At 41.0% G+C, this 19,130-nt stretch overlaps 2 protein-coding genes across 2 annotated transcripts; one reads left to right on the plus strand and one right to left on the minus strand.

Moving 5' to 3' along the window:
* Position 1: 1 nt before the first annotated feature.
* On the minus strand, positions 2-14,761 carry MTIF2 (mitochondrial translational initiation factor 2). The gene is made up of 15 exons (XM_082481593.1): positions 14,730-14,761; positions 12,155-12,278; positions 10,812-11,040; positions 10,208-10,313; positions 8,779-8,950; positions 8,149-8,309; positions 7,542-7,718; positions 6,867-7,006; positions 5,547-5,671; positions 4,564-4,768; positions 3,439-3,691; positions 2,578-2,718; positions 1,597-1,761; positions 1,242-1,382; positions 2-855 (listed from the first exon to the last, which is right to left on the minus strand). The coding sequence occupies exons 3-15, from the start codon at positions 11,031-11,033 to the stop codon at positions 686-688; spliced, it is 2,178 nt and encodes a 725-aa protein (XP_082337719.1). The 5' UTR covers positions 11,034-11,040; positions 12,155-12,278; positions 14,730-14,761; the 3' UTR covers positions 2-685.
* A 178-nt stretch (positions 14,762-14,939) lies between these two features.
* Positions 14,940-16,541, plus strand: LOC309670416 (prolyl-tRNA synthetase associated domain-containing protein 1-like). The gene is made up of 2 exons (XM_082481343.1): positions 14,940-15,044; positions 15,813-16,541. Exons 1-2 carry the CDS (start codon positions 14,958-14,960, stop codon positions 16,248-16,250), a joined length of 525 nt encoding a protein of 174 aa, XP_082337469.1. The 5' UTR covers positions 14,940-14,957; the 3' UTR covers positions 16,251-16,541.
* Positions 16,542-19,130: the final 2,589 nt, after the last annotated feature.

The raw sequence follows: 19,130 nt of genomic DNA on the forward strand, positions 1-19,130 counted from the left end.
GGTTTAAGGATTTATTTCTGCTTCTTGTGGCACTGTATTCCTCTCCTGTTGATAATCAAGAAAAATCTGTGAAACTTTGGATGCTGACTGCCAACTAGGATGAAATACTTTCACTCTAGAACTGAAGCAGCAGCTTCTTTTAAAGAGTGGCTTTGGTTAGTTAAGTCTCCTTTGACAGAGATAATGGGGAGCAATGGCAGAGTAAAAAGAAAACCCCAACATTCTAGCTAACCTTAGAAGTGGTCTCTTTAAACATGAGAGGAGTAGACAGTACAGTAATTCTAATCTGGAAAAACAGGAGATCAAGAGGTCCAAAATCAGGTCTCCAAGTGGGTCAATGCTGGAGAAAAGGGTAATAGAGTTCTGCTAACAACATGCAGACTGCATACTGGAAAACTGTATAGCAGCACTAGGGGAGAAAGGATGGCTCAGCTAGTTTGGAACCAATAGGCAGTCATCGGAAATATTTATACTGTGATGGTTTTACACACTTGAAGTGCTTATAATTAATTGTTGTAGTTTATCCAATGAGGTAAGCTGGTTGCTTGACAAGATCTAAAAGCAGAACATTGTTATATAAACATATAAAGAAACCATGTGTATCTCTGAAAGTTCATTTACTGTTGAGTTGAAGGCCAGCCAGGAGTAATACACATCCTTTAGTGTTAATGTATTCAAATGTATTTTAAAATCCTGGATCCCAGGAAGTTGTCTGTTGAACTTCTTTTTCTTCGTAACAGATAATTTGATCTCCAATATTGAATTCTATGTACTTGTCCAAACTCAGTCCACAGTCCATACCCGTTTTTATTACCTGGACATCGTCTTTATGATGCTTCAGTGATGATAAAGATCCTACAAAGAGAAAGTGTGTCAAAGAAAGAGCACCCATCAGCGTGGTGGCTGATGATACAGAATGAATGTTTCACCTTGTAGCTACAAAATGAAAGCAAGAAAATGTAGGGCTTGTGAGCACTTGCAGCTAATCAAAGTCAGACATCGGCTTTTTCAGCAGGTAAATCCTGTGATGCTACTGCTTCCCTACCAGAGTTGGTGGCTGGAAAAAGGTCTGGATAGTAGTACAGTGGCATTTTGCAGCTTTTCTCTACCTGGAGCAACTCCATCCTAAATAGCATATGGGATTGCCCTGCAATCAGATGTGTACATTTTGCACTAACTTCACAGGGAACTAGCAGTGTTTAATACTTAGCGTAAATACGTTTTGTGGCAGTTACACTTACCTTTCCAAATAACATCCCCATTACGGATTAACTTAAATTTCATTTTTTTGTCTAGCAGCCCCTTCTGTACTCTGCACCCAGCTACTGGAATTTTGTTTTTTCCTACTGTTACAGAGAAGACATCGAGAACAGAAGCTTCCCCTAAAAGAAAAAAGTAAAGTTGTATGCAGTACATGAGAATAACTAACTGGCAAGAAGTAGAAGAAAACTATACCCTTCCAGTTAACAAGCTTTATAACAAAACAGAAAAGCAGCTACAAAGTATCAAATATTTGATACAATCTAAACACGTCATTGAAGAATAAACTTGTGGCCACATTGCAAAGCAAGAAATTAATGGTCAACAAAAACTCACCTATTGTATTCTCCGCCACAGAAGGGGGTAGTCTGCTACTTAGCTCATCTTTCAAGTCTTCAATAAGTTTGTAGATGATATTGTGAAGTTTAATTTTTATTCCCTTTTTAGCAGCCAGCTGTTTAATACTTTCATTGGCTTTTACACTGAATCCAAATACAACACCTGATAAATAAAACAATAAGCAAGTGATGACTACAAGAGATCACTCTTTAAGTGGAAGCATCTGCTGTGTCTATTCTGTAATGCTGAATTTGCAGCACAGGCTAGAATTAGCAGTCAGCAATACAAGAAACAATATTTTACTACTCTTTCCCTTTTCAGGAGGGACCATTTACTTCTCCCACCATTGCACGTGAACTGCTACTAACCTTGTATCAAAACAAACGGCTCACAAAAGCTCTCATAGAAAGCCCCCTGATGACAACTGGAGGTATCAAGGCAGAAACTAACGCTTACACTCGGCTCACCAGGGCCTGTAAAGGGACAAGGACCTTCCATTTTGGGGATGGAAAAACAGCTTAGTTGTCCAAATGAAACTGGAAGTGAAATCTAAATCATTCTTATATAACTGTGGACTATGGCTGATCCCTCTACAGCAGGTGAGAATTACAGGGTATGAAAGGGAACAACTACTGACAGTCCTTCCAGTTACCTCCCTGAGGAAAAGGAAATTCTTTCATAATCTACTTTTCTAGCTTTGCCCTGTTCGAGCATCATAAAGCAACCTGAGCGAAGAGTCAGTGTTTAACCTTAAGAATTCAACTGCTGGCAACAGCTTGGCAGAGTCCTTCAATTTTCATAAGATTTCTAGCCTTCCCCACCTGCATTACTCTTTGATGTTAAAGGAAATATTTTTAAGATACATATAACTTTACCTTATTGATGCTGCTAATTATTATTGAGAAAACAAAACCAGTGAGACCTACCCATTTCAATAGTTTGTACTAATTGCAAACTGATTTTTAAACACACACTCACCATTAAATGCTTCAGCAAGACTTATATCAGTTTCACTGATATCTCCCATTCCAAAATGAATGATATCCAATTTACATTCATTGTCAGCATCATAGCTGTCCAGAATGTTCAGAATCGCTTCAACAGATCCATCCACATCACCTGCGCGTATAAATGGGAAGTACCGCTGACTTTGTATACATCAAAAAAACCACTGAAGCAGAGCTAAGGGAATGATAGCTCCACACTGTGCAACATAAGAGTCTTTTGACACCTATTGTTCTTACTATATTTTCAGTAGTATGTTAAAAACACATCTAACAAGTCTATTAATTCCAAAAATGACTTAATAAATACAATCAGAGTAGAAACTCCACATCTGCTGTCATTTTGAGGTCAAGTTTGCATGGTTTTTCAGCTACTACCGTCGCTACCTACAGCTACACTAGCTGTAGGTACACTATCACTAAATGTGAGGTCAAACCAAGTTCCTCCTAACTAATACATAATTGTTCTTGTCCTCCATTTTGCTGATGAAGTACTGCTGCTCATACAACTTGTATTTTTTTTTTTTATTATTTATATATGTTTTTAATTTATATGTAGAGAGAGGCACTTGTATGCGTTTTACTCCGGAGTTCCTGGGCAAGGGGGTTGGGCTCCTAAATTTTCCCATTGCTCTCACCCTGCTGGAAGCACATCCTTCTGACCACTGACTTCTGAAGCCCCCCCTCTTACTGAGGTAAATTCAATAATCTGTTCAGTTTTAAACTGACCAAACTTCCGGTAACAGAAATTTTGTTAATAGCTTAGAGCTATGCTTCAGACTGAGCATTCGAGAAGCACAAAAACAACAGAGCAGTAAACAGAATAGGACAGCACCTTTAACAATTACCGATAGCACGTTTTTGTCCATCTCTGTTCTCTCTTTAGGCTTTGAAAACATTAGATGCTTATTGGCCTTGTACAGCACCGCCTTCCTCTGTCTCCAGGTGAGATGGGCTAGCTTCTCTTGCTTCTTCTCATATTCCATCCTGTGTTCCTTTTGCTTTGCTTCAATAACTTCCACGTCCCTTTTTAGCCTCTCCTGTTGTTCCACATAGGTTCTCCAAGCCACAACTTCATGCGCCCTTTGCTGGGCAGGAAGAGACAGAAACATTACCTTTCAAAGTACTGCATCGGAAAACTCCACATTAATGCAGTTTCATCCTTTTGCATCTTTTCTACAGGTTCACTCATTTTCTTTCATATTTAACAATAGATTTTGCTGCAAGGATGGCAGAGAACGAGCACAAAAACTTCCTCCCTGGGCTACAATAACATTGTAGGCTGATTTTTACAGTATCTCTGCATTGCAGAAGAGAATAAATTATTGTTCATTCTTCCACATGGTATTTGTCCAGCTCTCACAACACCTACTTCAAGCTACATTTTATGCATATGATTTTGTCAAAAACTAGTTCTCTCATTCTAAAATTAAAACACTGACATCATTAAGTACTAAACAGTTCTCCAGGTAGGGTGATAGTGTGATCATATAAAAAAAGAAAAGTCTTCTGTGCTTTCAGAAAGGGAACACATTAGAACATATCCCAGACTACCCCAGCAGAAGCCATTCAGGACAGCAGTCATTGCAAGCAAAGCACAGAGGAAGACAGGATGAGCACGAGAAGCAAAAACATAAATCAAAGGTGACACATCTTTAATTCCAGAGGCAGGCTGCTTTCTTCATGTGACTGTAAAGCAGGTTAATCTGGATGCATGGAGATGAGGAGAGGACAGTCTGGCAGGAGAGGTGGGGGCAGTGGAAAATAAGGAGGCAATATGAAATCTTCATCCCTCTTACAAAACACCTAGCTCAGGTCTTTTAATACCCATGCTCAGCCTTCATCTTTCATCAGATTATCCAAGTTATTTAGAATGAAAGCTATCACTCATTTTTTACTCGGCTCCTTCCCATCCACCATACTGCATGACAAGTTTTCCACTAAACAGTTCTTTCTGTACCTCAGATTCTACTTCAAGGATTTCATCTCCAGCTGAAGGGACTTCCTTCCAGCCCATGATTTCCACTGGGATGCCTGGAGAGGCTGCATCTACAGCTTTGCCGTTCTCATCAAACATGAAACGCACTTTTGCCCAGGTCTTCCCTGCAACCAGAACACAGCCTTTTCTCAGAGTTCCTCTTTGGATGATGGCTGTGGTAACTGGACTAGTGAAGAGCAGAGGAAAGAAATAAGAGACAAAATCAGAGTGACTCTTCTCCCCATTTTCACAGTTAGCATAGGTAAGCAAACACAAAACAGAACGTACTTGTGAACAATCACAGGCAGAATATTCCTGTGACACATTTTATTAGCACTCTAATAAAATTTTAAAGTAACTTGCAAAAAGCCCAAAACCTGTACTGTACTCTTTTCCTTTCTGCAGGTCAATACAAAACTTGGCATTTGTGAAATCAGCAGACTGATTTAACACATTAAGTGATCCCCCTCTCCCAGAATAACCCCAAACCCCAACAACTTTCTAGAATTCAATTAATTTTTAAAGAGGGCAGAATACATCTTGTTTACAGAGAACCTGCAAAAGGATTAAAATATTTTAAAGAATAAAATGTCATTACACACAATTTGCCAAAAACTGTATGTGTATTATATTATGACTATCAACTTCATCATTCCTACTTTTTAATGACATTTTAAAAAATACATCTGTTCTAGCATTTTAAACTATTTCCCGTGTTTACAGACTATTATTTCAATGATATGATTAATTTTGCCTTATCAGCTTATAACTTCTTTTTCTAGCTATCATGCTGTAGAATAACGTTTCAATGTTTTAGTTACAAACACTGCAAAGAAACTGCTACAGTTTTATCTAACAACAAGTTCGATGTTAAACATAAATATTGAGGTACAAACCACCTGAACAGTATCTCTGCATTGTTACAAATTGCTTCATTAAAGTTGTAAAGGTGGTAGATCACTTACCCTTTCCCTTTGTCTTTGCGAGACTCAATTACGGTCCCCTCTACCAGACCTGTGGAATCTGCCTTCAGTTCTAACATCTCTGCTAAAGCAACAGTTGCTTCTGCTAAAACCATCAGGTTTTCACCCTGAAGAAAACCATACACGCACACAAAAAATACAAAATAAAGGAAGTGCCCAATTAAAGTAAGATCAGAAGTTGAAATCTTAGTGCCAAATTCCCTCATTTAATTCAGAGCTTCTAACAATGCAACACAGTCCAACAGTACGGATCCCTTTGCCTTCAAGGTGAGATGGCACTGAAGTAATGAACTCTGGAGACTGCTGCACAGCTAGTCCAGAATGCATGAAACATTAGGAAGGAGAGTTTCCTTGCTTCTCTGTTCATAGCATCCAAGTCAAGGATGCAGAAAAAAATCTTGCAATATTCTGCTACAAGTATATTAGGAATGCAAATTAAAAAAAAAAAAAAACAACCAAACAAAACACCTAAACAGCCAAATTGAAACTTGATAACATCTACCACCTAGTCAAGACTCCAGGACATCAAAGAGACAAAACTGTTGGTCTGTATTTTTTTTTCCTTTGTTCTAATTGCATTTTATTTTTGAGAACAGATACAATGAGCTATCTGTCAGTCAGCAGATCCAGATCTACAGGAATTAGGGCAACAGCACATGCTACAGAGGTGAATGGAGAAGCCATTTTTATGTATGCCTATTTTAAGTGCAAGGGCATGACTTTAGAAGGTCCTGAACTTGCCTGAAATTTTAAAAAATTACTTGGGATGCATTTAGAAAGACAGTAATAAGGCTAAGATACTGCTGCGTCAGTTGGGACAAAGCTGCTGTGGCCACCATAAAACTGAAGTTCAGATTTTAGTTCAGTTTTTAGCTATCAGTTGTTTGCAAGCATAAGACAGTAAATCTTGTAAGACCACAAAAAACTATGTTCCTGTGACTAGGCATGTGTTAGGAAAACATTTACCCTCATTTGAATTCTTCTATTCATGCATGGCATTATCACCAACCTTGACTTTGCACTAATTTCATACAATGAGCAAATATATGAGGAAACAGCAATTAGGATGAAATTTCCAAATTTCCAGAAGAAAAACGAGATACTATTGCTCACTAAAGGTCTGAGCCTCAAAATATGATAGGAGCATGTTTCAATTAATTCTGGCCAGAGCCAGCAACACTTAGCTCATGGTAAGGTGTCAAATACCAGGAAGATAAGCGTTTTATTTTCCAAATAAAAATGCAGCTGTATGCACATATTAGATGCCCATGAACACCATAATTTTTTCCACTGTAGCTTTACCTTGAGTGCAGAAATATTTACAGCTTGAACATCACCCCCAAAGTCTTCACAGACAACATCGTGAGCCAGCAATTCCTTCTTTACTCTTTCAGGATCTGCTTCAGGTTTGTCACATTTATTGATGGCGAGGATAAGAGGAACTTAAAAGAGAACAAAAAAAACTCATCACCAACCTAACCAAAACTTGCTGCTACTAGCGCAATTGCAGTAAAAGGTTAGAGCAGGCTATAACCACTTAGAGTAAATCATCTCACTTGGTGCCTATTGAGCAGCCATTGAGATCTGAGCTACCACGAGTAAGCTGGAGGAGTTATCCTAGTAGGGAAGGAAAAAAAAAACCCAAACAAAATAAAGCCCCACCACCACCACCTATGAGTGTTTTTCTCACAAACCTGCAAGTCCTGCAAAAATATTAGTATTTTAATATATTTATGAATTACTGCCATGTTCAGTGCATTTTCAAACACCTTCCCAGGGGAGAAGGAACGGGACTACAACAGTTACTTCCCAAGCTCTGTGGATTCCAGTTCAAGGAGTTTCTTTTGAGAGGTCAATAAACATTTGCAAAGCGCTCATTATTTGAACTGCGTAGTAACACACACCTTGTATATTAACTTTGTGTACTGGGCTTGCCACTCACTTCAAAATGCCATATTAACAAGTTAAACACCATACCTCCTGCGTTTTTAGCATGTTGAATGGATTCTATAGTTTGTTGCATCACTCCATCTTCTGCTGCTACAACCAGTATGACAATGTCAGTAACATGGGTACCTCTTGCTCGCATGGCTGAAAAAGCTGCATGTCCAGGAGTATCAAGAAAAGTTATCTTTTCCCCAGAAGGCAAATGCACTGTGAACAAACGTATACAGTACATTTTAAAATCAACATTTCACATAGCTTTATTTGGCCTATTGCAAATCAAGCATCACTCCTTTAAGAACTTTTTTTAATAATAATTACATATTTTAGGCAGACAAATAACTGTCAGCATGGAGGTCAAAGGTGTTTTTAACTCCTCAGGAAAGAAACTGAGTGTCCTGGGATCTTTCATAATCCAAAATAGTCTAAATATGATTTCAACTGCGCAGACAATCCCCTTCAAAGCTCCATCCACACGGTTATGACAGTTATCACAAGTTATGATTTCCTTTTTCACTGCTTACGTATAAACTGTTTATGTCGCAACATTTTTCCCCCAATAAACTGGCAGCGAGTCAGCCCATTATGTAAGACGGAGAGTCAACTGTTTAATACACATGCACGTACACTCGAGCCATACCAAGAAAAGCACCGATGTGTTGCGTAATGCCTCCTGCTTCCATTGATGCCACTTGAGTTTTTCGCAGACTGTCAAGTAAGGTCGTCTTCCCATGATCAACGTGACCCAAGATAGTAACAACCGGGGGCCGTGGAGTTAGCACCGCTGGGTCTGCAGGAGGCCTACAATTAAAGCAAAAACGTGTTTTGTAAATACCAAAGACATTCACCGAGTGATATGCGTGCCCACTATGGCTAACAAAGAGCCATTTATCAGAACTCAGTGGTGAACAGGTGAGCCTAGCTTCTCCCCGCTGCGATCACAAATCCGAGCTACACCACACAGGTAGCCTTCTTAGTACCCAGTCTTACTGCTGCATCGGTTAATACAGCAATTCAGTGTAACAAAGAAGAATTAGCTTTTCTTCAAAGAACGGCATAGAAAAAGCTCACCTAAACCAAACTAAATCAGAGTAGCAGTTTTATGGCCAAAGAAATCCAAATAGTAAACTTCACCTTTTAAATATTATCCAACTGTAATTATATCAGGTATTATCAACATACCACCAGAACAAAGAAAATACAGTACATGAAAAACACTGGCAGAAACAAATAGGATAAAAAGAGCCAAAAAGAACAGTTCACAGTTTACCTTTTCACGGCATCTGTATTTTCTCTTTGTTTTTCCTCTTTCAGTTTTGCTGATTTATACTTCATTCCTGATTTTTTAACAACTAGCTTGATATGGTCTTCATATAAGATGGAATCTGGTTCTAGTGAATCAAGGTCAATGTCTGTGTATAGCAGCGCTTCGTAAATATGATCTGAAGAAAAGATAAAGGCATTTAACAATTACATCCACAAAAACACGTGGGACAAAAAAAAAACAACCCTAACCCCTATACTTCATACAGTTTAAGACTTTTTCATTAGTAGTTTATATTGTGCTAATAAGTTGCATTCACCAAGCATTTTTTCTTTAGTTAGATTTATCTAAAAGTTCCTGTTACACTACATACTTGCAGAGAACTTGATTCAGAAAGGTTTACTGAAAATGACTGCTTCATTAGATGCTACAGTCTTATTTTTCACTTGGTCTTTCATAGCCTACTTTCCCATTAACAAAACAACTGAAACTCATCTAAACCAAATAGCTAAGAAGTGAATCAAGGAGGAAGGACATTTGATAAATCAGTTCATATGCCACTTTCTTTGGTAGTAGAAATACAGAACACACTGCAGTAGTCACAAATTGCTACACGTTGACCTAAGTACCATTACAAATCTATCTCAGAAACATACAGCAAGACATGACAGACTTTTCTGCTTCTCTCCTCATTGCTGAGAGGGAAGTTTGCCAGAAAAAGCACCCAGCTGGATAGAAAGAGATTGGATGTTGGTGTTACAGAGGTATGAAATTACTTCATATGTCAATAGTCAAAACATGCTAATAACTCCCTTAAAACATCACTGAAAACTGGCCAAGCTGAGCCACTGTACAACCAGGAAAGGCCCATGGGATTAAAAGCACAAGCCTGCTTCTGAAACCCAGTTGTCAGGGCAATCACCTAAAAAGGGGAGTGTTTCCAGACAAGTCCTGCCTGCTCCCAGTTAACTAAATGACTGTTTTAATGAAATATATATTGGTCCTGAATCCACGATTCCTGCTCCCAGGTAAATATCTAAGGGTTGGATTACGGTCTGAAGCTCTTCTGCACCTTCTCTCTTTAACCACAGGGTTCCAGCTACAACAAGCTAAGGTGCAACTTTCGTCCTTCCAGAATAATTTAGCACTTAGGGAACACAGTCATAAAGAGCAGTCTACGCGGATCTGAAGCCCTTCTGCTGGAGATGGAAGGGAGTCCTGGCTTCGTCATATTAGTGTCTTGCCTGCTAATTTGGATGGTCCAACTTTTTTCTTCTTTCTTTGGTATGGGTAAAATCTACCTTGCTAAGGGAGGGATTAGCAACCACTATCTCACGCCATCATAGACATCTCTGCCTTTACCATTCACGAAAGTGGCATGACAATTTTAACTGTTGTGTTTCATTCAATCTCAAACAACAGAGCAGGCTCTCACCTATGTCTTTACCCATAGCTCGTGCAAGTTCCTCAACAGTCATCTTCTGTCTTATCTCCACTTCACCTCTTGTCAGTGGTATCTTCTTTCTCTTCTTTTTTGTCTCCTACATGGAATTAGACATGTATATAGGAACACATAGCTGGCATAAACTAAGAAATAATAAAAACAACATTAAAAAGACAATGGTCTCAAGCCATATGATGTAAACACATCTTTTTTACTACAATACTAATGAATTACAATAAATGAATGACTTAACATCATAGTGGATATTTAAAATGTATAGCATACTACATTTAATCTTTTTTCATTTTTAATTGTTCACGAGGAAAAAAAAATCAACTCAATAATTTTCATTTTTGTTTGTAATAATTTCCTCCTGCTTCTGCAAGATTCATGATCCCACTGGTATAAGCACTTTAAGTCAATATTTGAAAGGGAGTCACAATACAGTCATACATTAAGTATATCTTATAAATTTATAATAACTTCTCTATATTAATTAATAAAACTCTTCTTTTTGTAATTAAAAAGCTCAAACTGAGCTCTTGTACTTTGAAATTTCACAGAAACCCAGAGATGATTGGATTTTGTTAATTACCTCCTTTGTAGCTAGATGTCTGTGTTGTGATAAGGCAACACTGATTACTTTGTCTTTTTGCCAGAACTGTGGATACAGAACGGACCACATGGGATGTGCAGATAACTGCACAGGCTTCCATTGTGCTCTGTTAACTTTTCTGTAGGAGAGAGTACGCAGCTGCCGGCGAGCACCATGTAACTGGACCAGATTTTCAAACCTTAGTATCAACCCTCGATTCATTTCCTCACTGAAAACACAAAGGACACATTGAAATCAGTCTCAAAGCTGAAAGATACTCTTTCATATGATAATACAGATAGGAACACAAGGCACAAATGTTATTGTTTCAAAACGGGCTTTTTAATGAAGAAGTTGTTGAACTATTTAGTAACTGTTCGTTTTTCAGTTTCCATAACCTTTCTCCCCTGTCCCATTGCAGACACACAGATCTACTAACATCACCACAGCTTATAAATCTTTCACTTATCTCCACTGATCTCTAATATAAACTTCTAAAGTCCCCATTCTGGGTTCTTTGACACTACCTAGAACAAAAGAGACATTTGCACTCCTTGTGCTATACTGGTAAGTTATCCAGGTCCAACCTACCTCTTTAAGCCAGTAAAACACATTCGCAAAATGCTGCTTACATGAGCACACACCGCCACTAAAAGACTGTAGCACTGTAGTAATACCAGTGTTCTTACATGGACAGAGCCATCCTCTGAGGCTAAGCCCTGGCTCTGCAAATGAGCTTTCCAAGATGCTTCTGTCAGATCACAGAATCACAGAATCATCAGAGTTGGAAGGGACCTCTAGAGATCATCTAGTCCAACTCTCCTGCTAAAGCAGGATTGCCTAGAGCACATTACTCAGGACTGCATCCAGGCGGGTCTTGAAAATCTCCAGGGAAGGGGACTCCACAACCTCCCTGGGCAGCCTGTTCCAGTGCTCTGTCACCCTCACCGTAAAGAACTGTTTCCGTGTATTTGAACGGAACTTCCTGTGTTCTAACTTGTGCCCATTGCCCCTCGTCCTGTCACTTGGAACCAATGAAAAGAGCCTGGCTCCATCCTTCTTCAACCCACCCTTTAGATACTTGTACGCCATAATAAGGTCTCCCCTCAGCCTTCTCTTCTCCAGGCTAAAGAGTCCCAGCTCTCTCAGCCTTTCCTCATAAGGGAGGTGCTCCAAGCCCTTAATCATCTTAGTTGCCCTAAATCATCTCACATCTTGTTTTAACCATATTAACTTTGAGTCATTTTGCTAACTATCCAGTGCAACAGTCTCCTGTTCGAACTTCTCTTCTTGTTCAGAGTTGCTTATTTTGTCCTTCTGCTCAGTGACGCCATTCTCTGTACCTTCTACGTCTTCCCTCAAAGGTGGCTTTGTACCATCTTCCAAGCAGCTCCAAATGAATGAGATGCTATCAATTCCTCTCAGAATGCCTGCGGCCCCTTTAAAAATTCTTTTGTATCCGGATACCTGCAGGAAGTGAGCAGATGACAAAGTAACCAACCAACTTACTTCTTTTTTTTTTTTTTTTTTTTTTTTTTCTCTCTCACTATAGAAAACTTCAAAGGGGTAGAATCGGTAAAACCAAGGAAACCTCAGAAACTGCCCCAAGACGTTCCATACACCGAAAGCTAACACGAGGTCAAGGGGAGAGCGGACAAGCTCACAGAGGAGAAGTCCACGCAAGGTTGCTAACTGCAAAGAAACCCCTCCGGGCTCTCGGGGGCCGGGGGTCACCACTGGCCGGCACAGGCGCAGCCCTCTCACTCGTACTGCTCTTACGCTCATCGTTTTGGCTACTACTGCAAAACAAACCGCGCTCACCGCCGGGGGCACGAACACCAACAGCTGCCTCAGACACAGCCTCACCCTGCTGCGAACGGGACTACACCGCAAAGGGCGCACACTGCGAAGCCGCCAAGCTCCCGAGGCCTGCCCGCTGCAGCCCTCCCCGCGGCCGCAGCCCCCCCAGTACCGTTCCCCCGCCCTGACAGACCCGCTGAGGAAGCCCCACGCCCGCTCCCCCCCCTCCCCGCTTCGCCCTCCGTGCCTGGCGCCGGGCCGGCCGCTCTCTGCGCAGGCGCCGGGTGGGGAGAGGGCACCGCGCCGGCGCAGTGGCGGCCGGCGGCGCGCGCCGCTACCGTCGGCTGCCTGGGCGGGGGCGGGGCTTCCCCTCACAAAAGGCGGGAGGTCGCCACAGAGGGCAGGAAGGTTTTTTCTGAGCTCTTTTACCTTCATCTTAGTGTTTGGGATTTTTTTTTTTTTTTAAATATATACAAACGCGCTCACATATATTTTTTTCCTGTTTACCAGGAGACAGTCGCTTTTCTTTGCAGTGTCCTCCCACCCACCTCCAATCTAAAGCTTAACATGGCTGTTTTTTTTTAAAGCTCTCTCTTAATTTGGCATCTCTAAAATAGTATCACTTAATGGACTAAGAAAAAAAAACTAAGAGGAAGCTCTGTAATTTTTTTTTTTTTTCTAAATCCTTAATGTACCTTTGTCAATGCCGTTTGTAAAACCCAGAGATAATTACAGCCTATGATATGCTTTAGCCTTGGGGTCTGCTTGGGACAGCGCTACTTCCACGGCCACCTCCATCAGGCGGCTGCAAATTGCGTGTTAGGAGTAATAACTGCAATTTCCTCCGTACCTGTTTGAGCGGTGTAGTGCACACACTTTGCCTGTAATGTGGGACTTGGCGGTAATTCGCAGGGGTGGTTTTCGACACGCTCATGATAGGTGGTGGCTATGTGTTTTGCTGCCCTCAGTATCTCGCTTCGGCAAGTATTTGGTCATTTGTGCAGAGTGTTGACCAAAAAACCACGTCCTGTATTTTGAAGGCACCATCTGCAGATGAATGCACCAAGAACTAACTGGTATCTTAAAACACACAGGGCCCTCCAGCATTTCTCCACAGGTAAAATGGGAAAAATAATCTCAAAAATAAACCACAGTTGGAAAAAAAAAAAAAAAAAAAAAAGCTTTAATACCAGAGGCTGTACAAAGGGCACTAAACGTAGCCTGTGTTCCTGCACAGAGGGGCGAACCAGGCAAAAAGCCATCACAGACCCCACCGTGCTGCCCACACCGTGTCATTCGCCCAACGGGACAGTCCGGTCCCTCTGGGGTCGACCCGGGAAACGTTTTATTTGGAAGATAAATTTAGCATGCAAAGCAGTCACCGGAGTTTACTGCAAATCTGCTTTTTGAGTCAATGTTCCCTTGGATTCCGCCTGGAAGCCTGTGTGTGCGCTGCTGTACGGCTCTGGGAATTAGGGTGGGATCATATTATAGCCACACGTCTCTTAACTGCAGATTCATACTGGTTAAATTTAAGGCTTTACTATAGGTCGCTTGTTTTTCTGAAGGCCAAACTGAAAACCAGTATTTTCTGATGTCCTATGTCAGGATGAAGGTTTGGGTTGTTGGAATATTTTCCGCTTAATTATGTGGCTGTTAATGCTTGGCTTTGTCCCTTGGTTGCAATTCGTGACTATTATTGGTTGCCTTTAAAAAAGACCCATTTGATTACACAGTTCTCATTTTTTTAGTGTGCACCACTAACTAACTAGTTTACCTTATTTTGATTTTTCTAGCTTTGGATTTTTCTTGACTTCCTTACTTAGCAGCAACATTTTCAGCAAGACTGTACACAGGCAACAAGACAGCGCCTGAACTTACAGGAAGCACACATATGAAAAATTTAATAGGTATGTATCTGAGACAAATACCTGCTTTGAAACCCCTATTTGAACCAAATACACTTCACATTAGATGCAAAAACCTGGTGTATGTCAAAGCAGCGTATTGTCACTATTTGACAAGAAAGAGGCAGATTGTGTTAAAAAACTCCACATGCGTCCAGCTCTGAAGCTTAGGTGTTTTGTTTTTTTTTTTTTTTTCCTTATCAAAACTTACCGCAAATGTATTCTATTTACAGCTCACTTCGTGCTCACAAAGTGCTTACAGACCTCGCTCCAGCGGCCGCTCCACCCCCGAGCGCTCTCCTGGGCCCGCCCCAACGACACGGCCGCCGCCATCTTGAAGCGACAGCGGCCGCCGCGCGGGAGGGCGCTACGCGGCGGAAGGGGCGGTGGTGGCGGCGCTCCCCGCCCCTCCCACCGGCCACGGCGGAGCGGGAGGGCGATGGCGGCGGCGCCGGAGGTGCGGGAGGCGCTGGCGCAGCGGCTGCGGGACTTGGGCATCGCGGCGGTCACCGTCGAGCACCCCCAGGTAGGGGCCGCCGCTGCCTCAGCCCGCGGGCTTTGGCGCTGCCCCATCCCCCTCCGAGCGGGCTGCGGCGGCAGCGTCCGGCCGCGCTCCCTCGTGGCATCCTTCGGGTCCTTTGGCAATTTGGAAATAAAATGCTACGTACGAACAGGGCAGAGCAGGCTGCGGGGCAGTTTTAGGACCTGTACGTGTTTTGGTTTTTTTTAGTGCAATTAGGTATCAATATGGAATTTCTTGCCAAACGGACCTACAGACGCTGGACCTGGCAGAATGTTTTTGGGGTTTTTTGGGACCGTCTTGAGCGCAGCCGCTGGTTTGTTTGCCCTCTGTGTTTCTGTCCCCCAGATACCCCTTTTCTCCTCCAGTTCCCCGGCAGTTTCAGGAGCTACAGCCTGTCCACTTCTTCACCATGAAGTCACCAGCATCTAGGATGTTTTCCAAACTTTTTCTCGCTCCCAGTTAAAAGTGCACGCACCACATCATTCCCATCTGCCTCTGGTGGATCTCCAAACCAGAGTGCTGTTGGGGCTGCCTTTTTGCATTTTTAAAGCATGATCTTCTTGCTGTATGCATGAGGCAAATGATTCAGAAAGTGTGCAGGAGCAGTATGTTACCTTTTATTTGTGTTCTTTTAAAATTTCGTTAAGAGGGTACAGTTTTGAGGCGGAGTATAACATTCAGGATTTTCTAACTATGTAACAAAAGATACCTGGCAGTACGCAACTAAAAGTAATGGAAATGAGTCTCACGCTACCCTGATATATTTTCCAGGTATTCACTGTTGAAGAAATGATGCCCCACGTCCAACACATGAAAGGAGGTCACAGTAAAAACCTATTTCTTAAAGACAAAAAGAAGAAAGGGTTCTGGCTGGTGACTGTTTTGCACAATAGGCAAGTCAATTTAAATGATCTGGCTAAAAAACTGGGTGTTGGAAGCGGAAACCTACGATTTGCTGATGAAAACGCCATGCTGGAAAAGCTAAAAGTAGGCCAGGGCTGTGCGACACCCCTTGCCCTCTTCTGTGACCAGGGAGACGTGAGGTTTGTGCTGGATGCTGAATTTCTGGAAGGTGGCCATGAAAAGGTGTATTTTCATCCAATGACAAATTCTGCAACCATGGGCTTAAGCCCCGACGACTTTTTGAAGTTTGTGAGATCAACAGGCCACGATCCCATCATCATACATTTCGATGAAGACATTAAGTAGATGAAGTTCACTTTCTTGTTACTAGGCATAGATTTTGTAAAGCAGAAGACCAAAACTCGTGAAAGTCTCATTACAAATAAAATTTGAAGAGAGACTTACTCCTTTGTTTTTTCAGTTACGTGTAAGTTTATATTGTATAATCTGGTAAGAAAAAAATACTGTCTTCGAGTTATTAAAAGTTTAACAGAACAACAGAACAGTCTTAAAAAGAAAAGACATGTTTGCAATCTACCACTAAGTAACCAGTAAGGAGAAGAGGCATTATTTGAATAATGTTATACTGTTTATTAATAAAATGGATAAAACTGGAACTTTCCGTGTGTGGTACTGGCCTTGAAAGTTTAAACTTAACATCATTAAGAAATAACAATGTAACTTAAAAGTTCTAAAATATTTGTCAATACACACAGGACAGAGATGTCTAAATAGCGTACCTGTACCCACTTATCCCCTACTACACGTTGCTTTATTATTTTTACCTAGGGAAAAAAAAAAAAAACAACTTAGCTACCCTACCGAAAACGCTTTTGATTGTCTAGGTTTTTAGTTGCATTTTCACTTCCACAGTATCCTCCCCTTGGGAAGTAACTAAGCCTTCTGGTAATGGCCCCATGAGAACAGGCACGTCCCTCACCCATCTCTAGAGCCTCCCCAGAACTGGTGGAACAGGAGGGAGCCATCTGACAGCAGGCGGTGCAGGGGGTGAGCCCAGTACCAGCCTGGCTCCTGGCAGAAGAGCTCCAAGGAGCAATGTCACTGCGGGTTCCTGACCAGGTGTCGTATGTTCTGGTGACACCTGGGAGGAAAGTTAATGAAGCCTGGAACTGTATTAACTTTCGTGCACAATTTCTACAGATTTGTGAACCCATGGAGGATGTGCATCTTCTCTGCTCCACCGTACCCTTAACCAGCACCCATAGGAATGGAGAGAATGGTACAACAAGTAGCTGTACTTCAGCTTCTCCCTTCAGGAGAAGGGGACTGCACGTACAAACATCCATGTGCTTAAGAGGGCTGAGGGGAGGCCGATTTGCCTTCCAATAGAGAACATATATTCACTATAGGAAAGTATCTACTATCACAAGAACAAGACCAGTACATTCTCAACATTGAATTTCTAATCTAATTCTCCTCTCCTGCCTAAATGAATAAAACCCCCTTCAAACAGATTTTGTGTGGAAGACACAAGCAGCAGAAAGTCCAAGAAGTCCCGTAAGCATATACTGTGCCAGTGAGTACCCACACAAAACCCGGAGACGGAAGCGGTGAAAGCGAGGGACCAAATCTGAAGATGATGGGGAAGAGGGCTTTTGAACATGTTACATACGAACCATGCCTAACGGCAAGCAATAGTGTGAACGCAAGTTGAGACAGAACGGAAATAAAGACTACAGAAGAGTGAAGAAAAAAAACACACAAAAGGACTTGCGATCTCGGATGACAATTTGCTACTGCATCACACTAAAGGATGCAATACTAAAAAGGGAAACACTTCACAAGAAACAAACGGCAAAAACTAACCAATTTGACTCAGTTTCATTCTATATGGCTGAGACAGTTCTATGTGAACATCAACATTTGTGTGTTGGGCTGTTTTTTTTTTTTTAAAGAAAGCGAAATCTTTAATTCTACAGAATTAACAGCTACCGTTAACTAAGGAAGAAAAAGTGTCTTCTAGGGCAAGGCACATTAGTTCACAAAGGTCCTTACCATGGTTTCCTTCGTTTCTGAAGGATCTGGCACCTGTTCTCAGAGATGTGAACTTAACGACAGAGTATGTCATGACACAGCAGTTTAAATTCTCCCCTCTACCTCAGAAGGACACAAACCAAGCCCACCTATCATGGCCGTCATCTCAAATGGGAAAGAATTGACCTAAAAATGTTGAACAAATAGGAAGAGTCACTAGGAAGATGTCCAGGTACATGTGATTTTATATTTGTTGTTAAATAAAAGACTGAAAGAAACACCTGGTATTTGGGACTATTAGGTTGATTAATGAACTCTGGATTGAGAAATGCGTTACTAAATTAGCTAGATATTAGGATGCGGTCTTATGTGTCTTTAAAAGTAAAATTTAGCTTGTCCTCTGTCTGCCACTCACTCTGCCTCCCCTTTAAGGTTTCTTCTTTGTGGTACTCCAACATCCTTTATCACTTTAAAAAAATAATAAATTTAACTTGTCAAGGTTTTTAAACCCAGAAAGTTTTAAATGCAAAAAACTGTTTTAAAGACGTGCACAATAGCAGTTTACTATGCTGCACAAATCTTAAAAATCTGCACTACCTTTGTCCTCAGAAGAGATTCTGAGACTTGTCTCGGCAAAAATAACGACCAAGAAAAATCAAAGCTTCAGATACTACATTTGGCAAATCTATAATGATTCTTTCTGTATTTACTTATGAAATTAGTGTCTTTTTTTTTAAAATAATATCAAAATAGTGTATAATTAAAATCCACACAGGTCTACACAAATAAACAACATGAAACAAACAACACACTGTCCAGAAAAATTCTGCTACAGTTTTATCGGTTTCCTTCCGGAAGAAATACTCACTGAACACATCACCAACTGACCACAACGCCATTACTTAACACCAATATCCTTCCAGCAACATCAGTTTCCAGAAAGTGTGTGTGTAAACGTACACACAAAATAAGAATAAAAATTATTTGGTTTGGCATTTTAATAACATCATTAATAAATGTATACAATGGCAAACATTAAAAAAATCAATATGTAAAGGAAATTACAGTTTTAAATAAGAGCTTTAAGTTTTGTTTCACACCTAGGTACATTCCTTTAAGGCAGTTTTATTAATATCAAAGCATTATTTACATATACATTATCATCTAACTCTAAAAATCATACATGAGCTC

The sequence above is a fragment of the Vanellus vanellus genome, assembly GCF_965231255.1.
Source record: "Vanellus vanellus genome assembly, chromosome: 3".
Taxonomy (NCBI): Eukaryota; Metazoa; Chordata; class Aves; order Charadriiformes; family Charadriidae; genus Vanellus; species Vanellus vanellus.